The 16,987-nt window shown below is 56.0% G+C and overlaps 2 protein-coding genes across 5 annotated transcripts; one reads left to right on the forward strand and one right to left on the reverse strand.

The window, feature by feature from the left end:
• The first annotated feature begins 2,280 nt into the window (after positions 1-2,280).
• Positions 2,281-6,024, forward strand: LOC137444819 (ADP-ribosylation factor 1-like). 3 transcript variants are annotated; one of them, XM_068145836.1, is made up of 5 exons: positions 2,281-2,999; positions 3,154-3,333; positions 3,799-3,909; positions 4,669-4,793; positions 5,560-6,024. In XM_068145836.1, the coding sequence occupies exons 2-5, from the start codon at positions 3,186-3,188 to the stop codon at positions 5,719-5,721; spliced, it is 546 nt and encodes a 181-aa protein (XP_068001937.1). In that variant the 5' UTR covers positions 2,281-2,999; positions 3,154-3,185; the 3' UTR covers positions 5,722-6,024. The 3 variants fall into 3 exon arrangements, with proteins under 3 accessions (XP_068001937.1, XP_068001936.1, XP_068001938.1); XM_068145835.1 differs by having other exon boundaries at positions 2,281-2,974; XM_068145837.1 differs by lacking the exon at positions 3,799-3,909 and having other exon boundaries at positions 2,284-2,974; positions 5,560-6,016.
• Positions 6,025-8,094: 2,070 nt separating this feature from the next.
• On the reverse strand, positions 8,095-16,577 carry CUNH1orf35 (chromosome unknown C1orf35 homolog). 2 transcript variants are annotated; one of them, XM_068145838.1, is made up of 9 exons: positions 16,545-16,577; positions 15,555-15,692; positions 15,276-15,429; positions 14,325-14,370; positions 14,135-14,217; positions 13,211-13,283; positions 11,368-11,500; positions 11,014-11,154; positions 8,095-9,773 (listed from the first exon to the last, which is right to left on the reverse strand). In XM_068145838.1, the coding sequence occupies exons 2-9, from the start codon at positions 15,646-15,648 to the stop codon at positions 9,400-9,402; spliced, it is 1,098 nt and encodes a 365-aa protein (XP_068001939.1). In that variant the 5' UTR covers positions 15,649-15,692; positions 16,545-16,577; the 3' UTR covers positions 8,095-9,399. The 2 variants fall into 2 exon arrangements, with proteins under 2 accessions (XP_068001939.1, XP_068001941.1); XM_068145840.1 differs by having other exon boundaries at positions 9,419-9,773; positions 11,368-11,447.
• Between the last annotated feature and the right edge of the window lie 410 nt (positions 16,578-16,987).

Raw genomic sequence — 16,987 nt, forward strand, 5'->3', positions numbered from 1 at the left:
AGCCATAGGAATGTGCTGCCCAGGGAGGTGGTGGAGTCACCATCTCTGGAGGTGTTCAAGAGGGGATTGGATGTGGCACTTGGTGCCATGGTTTAGTAGTCATGAGGCGTTGGGTGACAGGTTGGACTTGATGATCTCTGAGGTCTTTTCCAACCTTATTGATTCTATGATTCTATTCTATGATACCTTTGTGCAGTGCCTACCCTCCAGCCCTGCAAACCCTCCAGTGGTTTTGTCACAGTCTGCTCCAAAAGGGAAAGTTTAGGCTGGAGATGAGGAGAAAGTTCTTCCCAGTAAGAGTAATTGGCCATTGGGATGTGCTGCCCAGGAGGTGGTGGAGTCACCACCCCTGGAGGTGTTCAGGAGGGGATTGGATGTGGCACTTGGAGCCATGGTTTAGTTGTGAGGAGTTAGGTTGGACTTGATGACCTCTGAGGTCTTTTCCAACCTGGTTGATTCCATGAAATTGTTCCTGTGTTCTCTTCATTTTCCAAATGATAAATCACTCCTGGTTGGGTGAGGAGGTGGGCAGCAGCTTTGGTCCTGTTGGCTTCTGCTGGAGTCCCTTCAGTGCCTCAAGGGTTGAGCTTGACTAGCTCCATCTCTTCCCACTTAGAATCCTGATAGAACTGTGGAGGTTTGAAGAGACCTTTGACATCCTCAAGTCTAACCACTTGCCTAGAGCTCCCACTGCCACCCCTGCTGCTGAGCAGGTAAGCAGCACTTCACAATAGCCTTCAGGTGTTAGAACACTTTTTGGGGGGGGAAATATGAATTCTGCCTTCTTAAAGATCTTCTTTTGCATGTTTTCATTCTCCAGCTGCTTCTGGACTGTGCACAGGGCTCCTCCCAGCTGATCTTCCTGCCTTCCACCATCAGCTGCAGCTTCTCATTGCTGCTGCTCAGGCTTGGGCTGCTGGCCAGCTGCTGGCTGTTCTAGCTGGAGCTGCAGCAGATTCCTCATTACACAGGCTGGAGATCTAAGAGGAATGGTGCATTGTGCAGGGTAGGGAGTGATCTCTATTGAGGCTGTGGGTGGGTATGGGAGGGGATTACAGCTGTGCTTTCTAGGCTGTTGACATGGGAGATGTGATTGCTCCCCTAGTTGTGCTTCCTCTGGATCCTTCAAGCAGCAGAGCAGCTGGTTAACGTGTTTGGACAGACCAGCCTTCATCAGGAGGACATCTGGGACTCTTCCCTTGTGCACAGAAGTTCATTGATGCAATGGGTGCCATCTTCAGCTGGTGGGAGGGTAGGTCTAGTTGGGCTTCCCAGCAAGGGCTTCCTGAGTCTGGTCCTTGAGCTTGTCTCAGTACTGAAGAGCAGTAGTGGGCAAATAACAGATCTCCAGTTCAGGGATGGTTTTGAAGCTCTTTGTCTTGCTTTGAATTTCCAGCTCTGAATCAGGATCCTTGCCTGCCCAGTAGGGTGGGACATCTCTGTTCCTCTTCTGGGAGGGAATTGAGCAGACCACTAAGGCTGGAAAAGGCCTCCACTGCCACTGGTTCCAACTGTTATCAGTGCCAAGCCCAGCAGTAAACCGTGTCACTGAGTGCCACATCTACATCTGGCGTGAGCACTTCCAGGAACAGTGACTTCACCTCTTCCTTGGGCAGCCTGTCTCAGGGCTTGACAACCCTCAAGGGGAAGAAATGTTTCCTAATATCCAACCTAGATCTGCCCTGGCACAATCTGAGGCTGTTTCTGCTTGTCCTATTGCTTGTTCCCTGGGTGACCAACTCCTCCTTTGCTTTCAGGGACTTGCAGAGAGGCAGAAGCTCTCCCCTGAGCCTCCTTTTCTCCAGGCTAAACAGCCCCAGTTCCCTCAGGTGCTTCCAACAAGGCTTGTTCTCCAGACCCATCACCAGCTTCATTGCCCTGCTTTGGACATATTGCCACAAGGCAGAGAAGCAGCTTCAGTGGTGGAGGGCAGCTGTGACCTGGCCATAGCTGCCAGGCAAGCAAGGATCTAATGGGATTCACCACTGCTAGTGCCAAGTTCAGCAGACTCTGACTTCTCCAGGGTGTGGAAAGATGTGGATGTAAAGGCTGAGATTGTGCTCTGTGACCTGATGGCTGCTATTGACTCAAGCATTTAATAACCTATTAGGTTTTTGAAGCATGCAGAAACCAAAGCAATGCATTCTTGTGCAGGGCTTGTGAAGCTCTCCTGCAGCAAAAGTTGTTGCCCCCACCTTGAAGGGCTCCAGCGCTCTGGTGAAAGGTGACAGTTCAGCCCTGCCTGTTGCTGTGCAGGAGCAGCAGAAGATGGAGGCAGCATGAGCAGGAGGACAAAGGAAAGCCTTGCAGCCTCCCTCCAGCCCAGGCAGAGCTGCTGCTGTTGTGGGCTGGGCAGGGAGATTTCCTGCTGTGTGTGAGATTTGGCTAAACAGGGGCTCCAGCAAAACTCTTTTCTCCACTTCCTAATTAGCTTTCCTGTTTATATAGCTTCCTAGAGTCAAGTGGGAGTTGAAAGCTGTGGTCATGCTGCAGAAAGATGAAGGGAATGGAGGCATAGTCAAACTTGTGAAGCTTGTGTTTGCTTTCAGGTCCCAGGCTGCCCTGCCTGCCTTAGGAAGGAGATTAGTTTTCCAGTTGCACTCTGGGTGAGCTGGGATCAGACTAAATCAATGAAACTTTGAGTCGAGTTACATCAGCAAGTTGCAGTGGTGATGTCATTCAGGACCTGGGGAGTGGACTCTGAGCTCCACTGTGGAGCTGATAGTGCTGGGTGGGACTTGGGACCTAGTTAATGGTGCAGCACTGAAGTGCTGGGTTAAAAACCACCTCCAGCCTTGCTGCTTGGAGCGTTCCTGGAGCTGAGGGAGGAAGCCAGGCTTCAAGCATTCCTAGCACGGTGCTGAACGAAGCAGGACAGGGCTGCTCAGCTCCAAGCTTGGTTTAATTGTGTGAACCAGATCTCCTGCAAAGTTTGATTCGAGTGGGGATTGCACTTCAAGAGCACAGCTTCATGGTGAGACTCAGAATATCTTCAAGAGGTGATTGAAACTTCAGACTGCTCTTTAAACTGGGTGATTTGGCTTCTAGGAGACTCCTCCTTTACCAAATACTGGGTTTGATGGTTGATTGTGCTGTGGATGGAGCAGAGCCATTGAGAACCCATGAGTGATAGCTGTGACTCTCTCCCTCTAGATTTCACTGGCCAGTGAGAACATATCTCAAAGATGGGAAATATTTTTGCAAACCTCTTCAAAGGCCTTTTTGGCAAAAAAGAGATCAGGCTGCTAATGGTTGGGCTGGATGCTGCAGGGAAGACTACTATTTTGTACCAGCTTAAGCTTGGTGAAACAGTAACTACTATTCCTACTATAGGTAAGAGCTTTACACTTCTCCTACTGCTTGCTTTGAGATTTGGGTTGTATTGTTTGCAGCAGGATCTGAGCTGCTGCTCTAAGTGACTTGACTCAAACCATGGTGTAAAGGTGGCACAGCCAAATGTTCTGGCATGAGAGGAGATTATCTGACTCTTTCCACTCCATGCCCTGTCTTCAGTCACTTGTGGAACAAGGCTTTATGGGCTCCAGAAGGGCAGCCTGCCCTCCCAGAGCATGTTGTGGCATCAAACAGATGAGGCTGAGAAGCCATAAGAGATCTGTGATCCCTAAAGCCCCTATTTGCCTGCTTTGAGGGCTTCAGGGTCAATTTTGCTGATGTAAAATAGATTTGAACTTGTAAGCTGACTTTCTAATGATGGCATTCTGAGTGTGAGTTGGTCAATACAGGAAGTTTAGAGCTAACTCTGCTTGGCTGAGTTTTGTGCCCTGATTTCTGCTTTAGGTTTCAATGTGGAAACAGTAGAATACAAGAACATTGGCTTCACAATCTGGGATGTCTGCTCTCAGTATAAGGTCAGACCACTCTGGCGCCATTATTACCAGAATGCACATGGTGAGTCCCAGTGCTTCAAGCACAGAGTGTAAAGGGGGCTTTGTGTGTCCTCACTAAGGTAATCTAAAAGGATGCATTTGTGTGCTGCTCTGGCTCTACTGTTAAGCTAGTGCTGCTTCACAGAGGGATGGGAAGGCACCAAGAAACCAGCCTGCCTTGTCCAGCTGACTCAGGGTGAGCTCAGCATTTTGCTGATCTTCACTCAGCATCACAGCTCTGCCTTCACTTCAGAGCAGAGTCTTCACTACAGGCTCAAACACCCCCATGAGCTAAGAGCTTCTCACTTGTTCCATTTTACACTCTGCACATATCTGAGTCCTCTCACAGGCTTTCAAGAGTTGCTACTCACAGGGAAAATCCCAAGTGGTTGTGTAGATGAAGCACAGAGGTTCCAAACCAGCAACACAACCTAGCAGCACCTTTCTGCAAGACCAGGCTTCCTGTCAGGCACACAATCATGGAATCATTCAGGCTGAAAAACACCTTTAAGACTGAGTCAAACCATTATCCCAACAGTACCAAGCCCACCACTAAACCATGCCCCTCAGCTCCACGTCTCCACATCTGTTACATCCCTCCAGGGCAGGTGAGGTAAAACCTACTGGGCACAAGATGAGAGTGAAAAGGGTACTTTGCTGATGTGCACTGAACTGCTCTGAATGATTTTCTCTGCAAAACTTCATTCTCACCTCTAAAAGTACTGATCCCTGGGTAATGACTTCTGCTGTGTGCTTATCCTGATTGTCTGCTTGTTTCCAGGTCTCATTTTTGTGATTGACAGCAATGACAGAGAGCGACTGAGCGAGGCCAGATATGAGCTTATGAGAATGTTGGCAGAAGATGAGCTTAGAGATGCTGTTTTATTAGTGCTTGCTAACAAACAGGTATGCCCCACAATGGTGGAAGACATCTTGACACACTTGTGACTGTTTGAGTTTGAACTTGACACTTGTGTCTTCAAGTGTGAGAGTAGATAAGCCCTCAGTAAAGATCCATTCAGCTCTGTTGAAAACAGCAAAGTCATAGATTGAATCTCCCTGTTCTCATCTGGAAGGAGCATCCTGCTAAACAGCCTTGGCTGATAGCAGTGCTTCTGTTTTCCAGTTTTAAGGAAGAATTCTTCCACTTGGAGTTTCAAGGCTGGCTTTGGCTCAAGTACAGCATCTGCCCAAGCTTCCTCCAAACAGGACTGCCAGAACCTCCCTGAAATCTTCAGTTAGGGTGTGTGAGGGCTCTGCTGGAGGTGGTTGAAGCACTGGACTGACATCAGGATACTTGTGTTGACCTGTGAGCTCTGCTCTTCCAAGCCCCAAAGCAAGTTGAGAGTTCTGCCTTCTGTTGCTTGTGAAGGCTGTGGTAGCTTGAATCCAAATGTTGAGGGTCTTAAATGATGGCTTGGTGACTCAGTCCAAAGATCAGCTGTGCAGGTTCTGCAGTGAGCTGTTCCATAATGGGTGCTTTTGATTGTGGTGGTAAACCTCTGAGTAGCTTGAGCCTAGAAGCAATGCCCTGAGTCTGTCTGAAGGAGAGGCTCCAGGGGCCCTTACCTTGCTTGTAATGGCTTTAAAGCCGGTGCCCAAAAGTGGCTGAGGGGGTTGGAGGTTTCTGTGAGGCAGCAGGGCAGCCATTGACTCTTGCTCCTTCCTGCAGGACCTGCCCAACGCGATGAATGCAGCAGAAATCACAGACAAACTGGGACTGCATTCTCTTCGTCACAGGAACTGGTACATCCAGGCCACCTGTGCCACGAGCGGAGACGGGCTCTATGAAGGACTGGACTGGTTGTCCAATCAGCTCCGAAACCAGAAATGAAACCATCCACCTTCCTCTTCCCTCTTCTGCCACCCTTCCCTCTTTATTTCCTCCTCCTGTTTGCCCTTCGCTTCGCTCTGCTAGTCCTGAGCTCTGTGGGCAGAAAGCTCTGTGCTTGGTGATGCTTCCCAGCAAGGGCTTCCTGAGCCCCGTGTCTGGCCCTGGAGCTTGTCTTGGTACTAAAGAGCAGCAGTGGGCAAACACCTCATACCTCAGAGGATTCTTTTGAAGCTGTTCATCTTGCCTTGAATTTCCAGCTCTGAATCAGGATCTTTGCCTGCCTCATAGGGTGGCACCTCTCTGTTCCCCTCCTGGGAGGGAATCAAACAGGAAGGGCCAGCTCTTCTGCTGGCACAAGTCACTGTGCTGCTGAAGTGAGCAGAGACCCCAGAGCACCAGGGGAAATTCAGGCTGGAGGTGAGGGGAAAGTTCTTCCCAGAGAGAGTTGTTAGCCACTGGAATGTGCTGCCCAGGGAGGTGGTGGAGTCACCATCCCTGGGGGTGTTCAAAAAGGGATTGGATGTGGCACTTGGTGCCATGGTTTAGTAGTCAGGAGGTGTTGGGTGACAGGTTGGACTTGATGATCCCTGAGGTCTTTTCCAACCTTACTGATTCTATGATTGTCTCATGCCCCATCCCTACAGGCTGCTGTGACACATCCCAACCCCATCAGCAGTGGGCAGGCTCCTCTGAGCCGATGGTTTTCACCCAAGTGGTGCCCTCACTGCCATGGCCACACCACAGATCCTGCTCTCTGTTAGGAAGCTCTGCTGCTGGCTGGGAGTGGAGGAAGGAAAAGATGGGGAATGTGCTGATGTTGTCTGAGATTAGCTAGCTGTGGGAGCCATGTAGCTGTGCCCTCTGCTCAGGGCAGCACAGGCTTGGCTCTGGGCTCAGCCAGGCAACAGGCAGCTCACACCCAGGGGAAAGGTTGCAGCTGGTGTGGTTGCTTCCCAGTGTACCCAGGAACTGGTGCAGCAGCTTGTCAGGGAGATATATGGGCTGGGCAGCCCTGGTGCAGGGGTGGGGCTGGCCTCCTTCACCCCTGCTTTGCCTACACCTTTATCTTGTCTGGGTTCCTCAAAACTGCTTTGCTCACATCTTGGTTTGAAGAGTGAAATAGTCATGGGCACCTCCTTTGGACAGTGCAAGGGCTAAGAGCTGCTGCCTGGTCACAGAGCCATAAAATGGTTTGGGTTGGAAGGGACCTCTAAAGGTCATCTAGCCCAAGCCCTCTGCCATCAGCAGGGACATCTGCAACTGCAGCAAAAGCCCCAGGAGAGCTCCCCCAAGCTTGGTGAGGAAGGGTCAGAACCCCTAACCAGGCAGCTCAGGGGTTACCCCACCTGTGCTACATGGGCAGTCATGTGTGGGGTCCCTGGGCTGCATTTGGGGCTGCAGCTGCCCAGACCAAGAGGTTGTAAACTCCCCCCAGAGGCCTCCCCTTGGGGTGGGGAGGAGGAGCAGCAGAGCTCGCAGGCTCCCCGCAGCATCTCTCGCTGCCCGCGCCGGTGGGGTGAAGCAGGTGCTGGCAGCCCGGGAGGGGAAGGGCACAGAGGAGCTTTATTTCAGCTCAGCGCCCCGAGTCCACTGGGTGTGTCCCCACCCAGGGCTTTTGTCCACCCAGACACACAGAGCCCCTGTCTCAGGCAGGAGGAGTTGCCTCACTGCTGGCACAAACGAGGCCCTTGTGCTCGGCGCGGCCGCTGGGGCAGCTGGCACTGCCCAGCCCGGGGCGGCCTGGGCCAACCCTGTCCAGCTGGATCAGTGTTTCTGTTCATTGAGCTCCAATTCCCCTTGCTTGGTGCACCAAGCACAGGAACAGTCGTGTTTGGGGGGTTCACATCTTGCATGAGCTTGCTGCTCCCTGCCCCACCCTGGGCTGGACCTGCCCAAGACAAACCCCTGCAGAAGGTGCTGAGGGAGGACGTCAGAGGCTCTCCTTGCTGCCCTGAACTGGGGCAGGTTCCTTTCCTTTTCAACCCAAAGGAACGTCCATCACCCTTGAGCATAGCTGCCTGACTCTCAGATCCTGACTTTCCCCACAGGGGGTGGGCTGCTTCATCCCCACACAGGAGCCACGGGGACAGACTCCAGGGTGTGAGCTTCCCTGGGGTGTCTTCTGCCCCCCCACAGGAGGCCTGGGGTGATGGAGCCACCTCCACTTCACATTCCACCAGGGACACACTGTGCCTGAGTCAAAAGCTTCCTGGGGACAAGGTGAGGTGAATGCCACCTTGGAGCAGCCTGACCAGGGCTTTGCCCTCTCCTGGGGGGTTTCAAGGTGGCATCTTGAGTTCTCCTCTGCTCGTGTGTGTGCCACATGGAATGTAGGTGATGTGCATCCCATGGGGAATCAACCTATGAGGAACACCCAGGACTCTTGGAAATCACCTGGAGCCCATGGAGGGCATGTGCAGCCCTGTGCAAAGCATGGGGAGCACCTCTCACCCCATGGAGAACACGTCACCCTGTGGAGAAGACTAACACTTGAGGAGCACCCAAAGCCCAAGGTGGGCATCACTGCTCCATGCACAGCCCTATGGGAAGCAGGTGTGGCACCAGGGGGAGCACATCACCCTGTGGAGAACACCCATAGCCCTTCCAGAGCACCCACAGCCCAGAGAGGACATCAGAGAGCACCTGTAGCCCCTTGTGAAGAACCCACCACCCCATGAAGAACATCCATAGCCCTCTGAGAGCACCTCTAGCCCCCTGTGAAGAGCCCACCACCCCATGAAGAACATCCATAGCCCTCTGAGAGCACCTCTAGCCCCTTGTGAAGAACCCACCACCCCATGAAGAACATCCATAGCCCTCTGAGAGCACCTTTAGCCCCTTGTGAAGAACCCACCACCCCATGAAGAACATCCATAGCCCTGAGAGCACCTCTAGCCCCTTGTGAAGAACCCACCACCCCATGAAGAACATCCATAGCCCTGAGAGCACCTTTAGCCCCCTGTGAAGAACCCACCACCCCATGAAGAACACCCATAGCCCTCTGAGAGCACCTCTAGCCCCTTGTGAAGAACCCACCACCCCATAGCCCTCTGAGGGCACTTTTAGTCCATGGAGGGCATCGCTCCTCCACAGAGAGCACGTCTAGCCCCATGGGGAGCACCCATTACCCTCCAGAGACCAATCTTGTGACATGAAAAGCATCCCCCACCCTATGAAGAGCAGAAGTGGCCCCAGGGAGAGCCCCACAGCCTGCCCCTCCCAAAGCCAGCAGGTCCAAGATGCAAACCCCTCCCAGCAGCGCAGGAAGCCCCAGGTTTTATTTTGCAAGATGATGAACTGGAGTGTTTTAAGGAAAGCAACTCCCCTCCAGCCACTTGGCTGACAAGTTCCTCAGAGGCACTGAAAGAAGGTATTAAAACTGGTAATGAATGATGATTCCTAGCTGCACCCAAAGTCTCTTTGCAGAACCAGGAGGCCCCTGCAGCACTGCCAGCGCCGCAGCCGCAGCCGCAGCCACCTCGCTGCCCACCCCGCAGCACCCCCTGTGCTGCATCCCCCCTGCAAGGAGAAATCCAGGCAGCAAGAAGGGTGGCCAGGCACCTTCTGTCCCCCACCATGGCTGGGGACAACAGCTGGGGAGCTGCTGGTGCTGCCCTGGGGTTGAAGGCAGGAGCTGCAGGCAGGGCAGGGGAGCACTGGAACCACCGACCGCCAGGCTCAGCCCCGGCACCCCCAGCTGCAGCTCGTCTTGAATGGAATAACCTTAGCAACCAGACAGCCTCGGTCAGACCTCCCCATACCCCCCCACGGCTCCACCTCAGCCCTCCGAGTCGGTGTCGTGGCGCTGCCGGAGCCCCCGGGCCGGCGGGGACCTGCTGCGGCTCCTGCTCCTCTTCCTGCCCTTGTGCCGCGGGGACGGCTGCCGGCCGCGGGCGTCCCGGCTGCGGCTCCGCCGCCGAGGGGCAGGGCGCTGAGCGGGGCTGCAGCCAGAGCCCGAGCTGCTGCCGGAGGAGTCTGTGTCCTGCCCACGCTGCTGGCCGCGCCGGGAGGGCTCAGGGCGCCTCTCGGGGTGGGATTTCCTCCGGTGGTGCCTGTGGGGATCACAGAAACCTTCGGCTTGGAGCAGACCCTCAGGACCAACCCAGAACCCTGCTCTGCAACCAGAGCCCCAAGCACCACATCCAAACCACCTCTGAACACAGCCAGGCTTGGGGACTCCACCACCTCCCTGGGCAGCACGTTCCAGTCCCTGCAGCTGACTCTTAAAGGCGTAGCCTGAAGCAGTCCCACCACCCTTAGCTGGGGAAAAAGTGTTTCCTAAGGTCCAGTGGCAGCTTGAGGCCATTCCCTCTTCTGTCACTCATTACCTGGGAGAAGGGACCAGCACCAACCTCTCCACAACCTCCTTTCAGGTAGCTGTAGACAGCAGTGAGGTCTCCCCTCAGCCTCCTCTTTTCCACACAAACCATCCCCAGCTCCTTCAATCTCTCTCCATCAGATTTATCCTCCAGGCCCTTCACAGCTTCCCTGCCCTCCTCTGCCCTGGCTCCAGCACCTCCACAGCTCTCCTGTGCTGAGGTGCCCAAAACTGGACACAACACTCGAGGTGTGGCCTCCCCAGAGCAGAGTGCCAGGGGACAATCCCCTCCCTGCTCCTGCTGGGTGGAGGGGTAAGAGACAGAAGGGCCACTGGGGACACCCATGAGGGGATTATGGGGGTGAAAAGAAGGTGTTGGGGTCAGTCTAACATCCTGGTCAGTGACATGGGACTGAGGGCAGCCTCAGAGTCTGCAGGGGACAGCCAGCTGGGTGGTGTGCTCAGCATGCTGGAGGGAAGGGTCATCCAGAAGGATCTTGGCAGGCTTGAGAAGTGGACTTGTGTGAACCTCCTGAGGTTCAAGAGGGCCAAGTGCAAGGTCCTGCACGTGGGCTGGGGCAGTCCCTGGTATCGATCCAGGCTGGAAGATGAAGGGATTGAGAGCAGCCCTGTGGAGGACTCGGTGGGGTGTTGGTTGATGAGGAGCTCAGCATGACCTGGCAGTGTCACATCTCCCTCTCTGGAGATGTTCAAGACCTGCCTGGATGTGTTCCTGTGTGAGCTGCTCTGGCAGGGGGGTTGGACTGGAGGAGCTTTGGAGGTCCCTTCCAGCCCCTAACATTCTGTGGCTCTGTCCTGTGCTCTCACAGTCCAGAAGCAACAACATCCTGGACTGCAGGTGGAAGGAGGGGATTCTGCCCCTCTGCTCTGCTCTGCTCTGCTGAGACCCCCTCCCAGTTTCCCAGCCTGGGTGCCCCATGAGCAGGGCTCAGCCCCCACCCCAAGCCAGCTACCTCTCATCTCGTTCTGGAGACGAATCGGAGGAGGAGGGGGCAGCATCCTTCTTGTGCTGCTTGTCTTTCTTCTTCTCCTTCTTATGTTTCTTCTTCTTCTTCTTCTTCTTCTCCTTTTTGGATTTCTTGCCACTTTCTGGTCTGCAGGGGAGAGCTCAGTCAGGATCCCTGCCCTGCACATCCCTCTGGCTCCTCCCAATCTCACGTCCCCCCCTCTCACATCCCCAGCCCCATCTCCCTCCTTGGGGCAAAGCAGAGGGTTTGCAGGTGGTTCAGGAGCCATGGAAGCATTTACCCCCCTGAAACAGGCCACTTCTGGTGGGGTCCCAGCAAATTGCTGCCCCCTGTTCTCACCTTTTCTCCTCCACCTTCTCCTCCTTCTCCAGCTTCTTCCTGGAGGTGGTTGTCTCAGGGCTGCTGGAGACTTTTTGGTGCTAAGGTTGGAAGAGAGGGGGGAAAAGACAGCAAGGAGTCCATGAGCTTGCAGCTTGAGATTACAGGAGAAAAAAAAGGGCTTCAGTGCTTTAAAAATGAAAATAAATTGAGGGGGGAAAAAAGAATTAAAATGAAATAAAAATGAAACTGAATTTGGAGGAGGGAATGATTAAAACTCAATAAAAAAAGAACTGGGATTTGGAAAGGGGGAAAAAACCCTCCTTTGGGAAGGGCAGGTCCTGCCTGACCAACCTGATCTCCTCCTGTGCCCAGGTGCCTGCCTGGTGGATGTGGGGCAGGCTGTGGATGTGGTCTGCCTGGACTCCAGCACTCTGAGCTGGGTGAGGAACTGGCTGGAGGCTGAGCCCAGAGAGTGGTGGTGAATGGTGCCACAGCCAGCTGGCAGCCAGGCACCAGTGGTGTGCCCCAGGGAGCAGTGCTGGGCCCCAGCCTGTTCAGTATCTTTACTGATGATCTGGATGAGGGGATGTAATCCATCAGCAGTAAGTTTGCAGATGACAGCAAGCTGGGGGCAGGAGTTGATCTGTTACAGGGTAGGAGAGCTCTGCAGAGGGACCTTGCCAGGCTGGGCAGATGGGCAGAGTCCAAGGGCAGGAGATTGAACACATCCAAGTGCCAGGTGCTGCACATTGGCCACACCAACCCCAGGCAGTGCTACAGGCTGGGGTCAGAGTGGCTGAGAGTAGCCAGGCAGAGAGGGACCTGGGGGTAGTGGTTGACAGCAGCTGAACATGAGCCAGCAGTGTGCCCAGGTGGCCAAGAAGGCCAAGGGCATCCTGGCCTGCAGCAGGAAGAGTGTGGCCAGCAGGAGCAGGGAAGTCATTCTGCCCTGTGCTCAGCACTGCTTAGGCCAAACCTTGAGTCCTGTGTCCAGTTCTGGGCTCCTCAGTTTAGGAAAGAAGTTGAGATGCTGGAAGGTGTCCAGAGAAGGGCAACAAAGCTGGGGAGGGGTCTGGAGCACAGCCCTGGGAGGAGAGGCTGAGGGAGCTGGGGTTGCTTAGCCTGGAGAAGAGGAGGCTCAGGGGAGACCTTCTTGCTCTCTACAGCTATCTGAAGGGAGGTTGTAGCCAGGTGGGGGTTGGTCTCTTCTCCCAGGCACCCAGCACCAGAACAAGAGGACACAGTCTCAAGCTGTGCCAGGGGAGGTTTAGGCTGGAGGTGAGGAAGAAATTCTTCCCAGCAAGAGAGATTGGCCATTGGGATGTGCTGCCCAGGGAGGTGGTGGAGTCCCCATCCCTGGAGGTGTTTAGGAAGAGCCTGGCTGAGGCACTTGGTGCCATGGTTTGGTTGATCAGATGGTGTTGGGTGAGAGGTTGGACTGGATGATCTCAAAGGTCTTTTCCAACCTGGTTAATTCTATTCTATTCTATTCTATTCTATTCTATTCTATTCTATTCTATTCTATTCCATTCCATTCCATTCCATTCCATTCCATTCCATTCCATTCCATTCCATTCCATTCCACTCCACTCCACTCCATTCTACCCTTGGGGACAAGGAATAGCATTAGTAAGCACTGAAGTGAATTCAGATGAGATTAAATGTCAAAGAGAATTAAATGAAGCTTCAGTTAGATCAGGGGGGAAAAAAACCCAAACAACAAAAACTTCCAGCTCCTGCAGGTCTCTGTGCTACAACCCCCAGGTTGGCTTTTAACCAAAGCATCCTGAGGGCAGGGCAGGGATTTGGGGGTTTTTTGCCCTTTTCCATCCCTTTCCTCCCCAGGAGGATGTCAGCCTACCGTGAAGATTGAGAGTCCCATCTTGGCTGCCTCCTTGTCCTCCTTGGAGAGCATCAGCCGTCCAGCACTGCCACTGAGACATCACCCAGCGAGAAACCAAACCACAAGCAAGCATGAAAATGCCAGAACAAACTGAACTGATTCGATATGGGCTGGGCAGGGACTGGCTGGAGAGCAGCCCTGGAGAAAAGGACCTGGGGGTGCTGGGGGAGGAGAAGCTCAACAGGAGCCAACAGGGAGCACTTGCAGCCCAGAGAGCCAAGCAGAGCCTGGGCTGCAGCAAGAGAAGCACAGCCCCAGGGCCAGGGAGGGGATTCTCCCCTCTGCTCCACTCTGCTGAGACCACAGCTGGAGCTGTGTCCAGTTCTGGAGCCTCTGTGCCAGGAAGGATCTGGAGGGGCTGGAAGGTGTCCAGAGAAGGGCCAGGAGGAGGAGCAGAGGGCTGGAGCTGCTCTGCTGTGAGGACAGACTGAGGGAGTTGGGGTTGTGCAGGCTGGAGAGGAGAAGGCTCTGAGGAGACCTCATTGTGGCCTTCCAGCAGCTGGAGGGGGCTCCAAGAAAGCTGGGGAGGGACTTTTGAGGGTGTCAGGGAGTGATAGGACTGGGGGGGATGGGAGCTACATTAGAAATGGGGAGATTCAGCTTGGATGTTAGGAAAAGTTGTTCCCCAGGAGGGTGGTGAGAGCCTGGCACAGGCTGCCCAGGGAGGTGGTGGAAGCCTCCTGCCTGGAGGTGTTTGCAGCCAGGCTGGATGTGGCTGTGAGCAACCTGCTGTGGTGTGAGGTGTCCCTGCCCATGGCAGGGGGGTTGGAACTGGCTGGTCCTTGAGGTGCCTTCCAACCCTGACAAGTCTGTGGGTCTGTGAATTGCCCTGACATGAGCTGTTTTGGTGTGAGGCTCACCCCCTGCCCCCAAGCCAAGTACCTGGAGCTGCCCAGGCCCACCAAGCGGTCCACGTCCTTCTCGTCCCGCTCAGCAGCATCCCTCTTGCACACCTCAGCTAGGTCCTGTGTGTGGGGAGAACGACCTGTGACCCTCACAGCAGTCACCTAGAGCCAAGCATGGGGACACTGGCATGGGGTGATGCTGGGGGGACAGGTGGTGCCCCTCTTACCTCCCTGCTGAGGCCAGTGGGCTGCCTCTTCACGTTCTTGTAGCCCCTGTAAAGCCAAAACGATGATGCACAGCTGGGAGGAGCAGCTGACCCCCACCCCCATCAGGCTGTGCTGCCATTCAGAGGAACCTGGCCAGGCTGAAGCTGGGTGCAGGAAAACCTCATGAAGTTCAGCAAGGGGGAGTGTAGAGTCCTGTACCTGGGATGGAATTACCCCCTGCACCAGCACAGGTAAGGAGTGACCTGCTGGAGAAGTTCACCATGAGCCAGCAATGTGCTCTTGTGGCCAGCAAGGCCAAGGGCCTCCTGGGGTGCATGAAGAAGAGTGTGGCCAGCAGGGCAAGGGAGGCTTTTCTCCTCTTCTACTCTGCCCTAGGGAGGCCACATCTGGAGGACTGGGTCCAGTTCTGGGCTCCCCAGTTCAAAAGACTACTGGAGAGTGTCCAGGGGAGGCTGGGAAGCTGCTGAGGGGCCTGGAGCAGCTCTGTGAGCAGCAAAGGCTGAGAGCCCTGGGGCTGAAAGCCTGCAGAAGAGCAGCCCCAGAGGGGAGCTGAGCAATGCTCAGCAAGATCCAAAGGGCAAGGAGCAAGAGGCTGGGGCCAGACTCTGCTCAGTGGTGCCCAGGGACAGGCCAAGGGGCAGAGGGCACAAACTGGAACCCAGGAGGTTCCATCTGAAGATGAAAGGAAACTTCTTTGTTGTGAGGGTGCTGGAGGCCTGTCCCAGGCTGCCCAGAGAGGTTGTGGAGTCTGCTGGTGTGGAGAGCTTCCAACCCCACTCTGATATTATGACCCTGGGGCAGCCTGCTGTGGGTGCCTCTGCTGTAACAGGGGGGCTGGCCTGGGTGATCTCCAGAGGCCTCTTCCATCCCCCACCAGGCTGGGATTCTGTGCAGACTGGGTGTGGAGGGGTGATGCTTTGCACCCCGTGTATTTGGGGGTGCAGACTCACAGGGCTGCCATCATGGCCTCCTGCTCAGCCAGGCGCACAGCAGCCAGCTCCTCCTCGCGGGACATGGGGGTGGCAGCCTCCTGCTTGCCCTTGGCGTACCAGGTCAGGTCCTTCCCCTTCTGCCAGCGGCCCACTGGTGCCATCAGGGAGTTCCCTGTCGGAGAGCAAGACCCCCCCAAACGCCCTCACACCTAGAACACCCCGCTGGGACCCCAGCGCCGTGCTGGGGGGCAGGGAAGGTGGGGCTGGGGAGGGCGGCTGGTCAAGGGGAGCCCTTACCGAGGTAGTTCTCGCGCTGTTTGTCCGTCTTGACATCCTCCCAGCTGAACTGGTCCTGGCCCCCCCGGACCCCACCTCGGGACGAGCCAAACATGCTGCCAGACCCCACGCCGGTGTCACAGCCGGGGTGCCGGTGCCCTGCAAAGGCATGGGGGTCACGTCCCACGTTTGTGTGTGTCCCCTCCCACCCCTCCTCTTTGCAACCCTGGGGGGAACCTCCAGCTGGGGGGAACCCTCCAGGTGGGGGGAAGCAAATGGGTCCCCTGCCAGAACCTGGTTGGGTAAGGACAGATCTGGGGAGGGGAGGGGTGGGGAGGCTGGAAGAGGGTGGGGGGAGAGGCTGCAGAGCCCAGAATTGGAGCGGTGCAAGGGGGGGGGGGGGGGGGCGCAGCTGCAAGTCCCGAGGGAGTGCTTGCAGGGCTGGGGGGTGGCTACACTGCCTGGGGGGGGGGGGGGATGATTGCACGACCTGGGGGGTGGTCGCTCGTCCTGGGGGTGCGGTTTGGGAAGGGGGATACACGTCCTGTGGGGGTGGTTACGAGGGGATGGATTCACGTCCTGGGGGTGGCTGCTCGTCCTGGGGGTGCGGTTGGGGGAGGGAGATACACGTCCTGTGGGGGTGGTTGCAGGGGCGGGGGGGGTGGTTACGAGGGGATGGATTCACGTCCCGGGGGTGGCTGCTCGCCCTGCGGGGGGGATGCGGGGGTGCATGTCCTGGGGGGGGAAGCGTGACCGCGCTCCCCGGGGGTCACTGCACACCCGGAGCCTGTACCCACTGTTGGAGGGGGAGGTCAGAAGAAGGCGGGGGAGGTCAGAAGAAGGAGGGGGAGGTCAGAAGAAGGCGGGGGAGGTCAGAAGAAGGGGGGGGAGGTCAGAAGAAGGGGGGGGAGGTCAGAAGAAGGCGGCTGCTAAGCGCAGGACCACCAGCGCCCCCCCCCCTGCACCCCCAGCTCCCCCCTGTCCCCCCCTGCCCCCCCCATCACCACGCACCTCGCGCTCCGCGCGGCTCACGCTCCCTCCCGCCCCGCCCCCGGCCGCTACCACCGCGCTCAGCCGCGAGGGGGGGACACAGCTGGCGGTTTGAGAAGCGGGCGGTACCACCGCCGCACAAGGCGGGGGGGAGGAAGCAGCGCTGTCACCCCCCGTGACCAAAGGCAGGCAAAGTGCCCCCAGGCAGCCGCGCCAGGGCGAGCACATGACCCCCAAGAGGCGCGGGTGGAGCGTCCTGCCCCTGGGGAGCAGTCAGCCCCCTCCACCCTCACAGGAGAGCGGTGCTGACCTGCTGCCGAGCAGCTCTGGGAAGCAGGACCTGGGAGTGCTGGGGGACAGCAAGCTGCCCGTGAGCCACAAAGGTGCCCTCTGGCAAAGAATGACAGTGGTCTCCTGGGGTGCATTCAGAAGAGTGTGACCAGCAGGTTGAAAAGATTCCCCTC

The sequence above is a fragment of the Melanerpes formicivorus genome, unplaced genomic scaffold (assembly GCF_026170545.1).
Source record: "Melanerpes formicivorus ecotype bairdi unplaced genomic scaffold, bMelFor1.0.p_v2 SCAF_13, whole genome shotgun sequence".
Classification (NCBI taxonomy): Eukaryota; Metazoa; Chordata; class Aves; order Piciformes; family Picidae; genus Melanerpes; species Melanerpes formicivorus.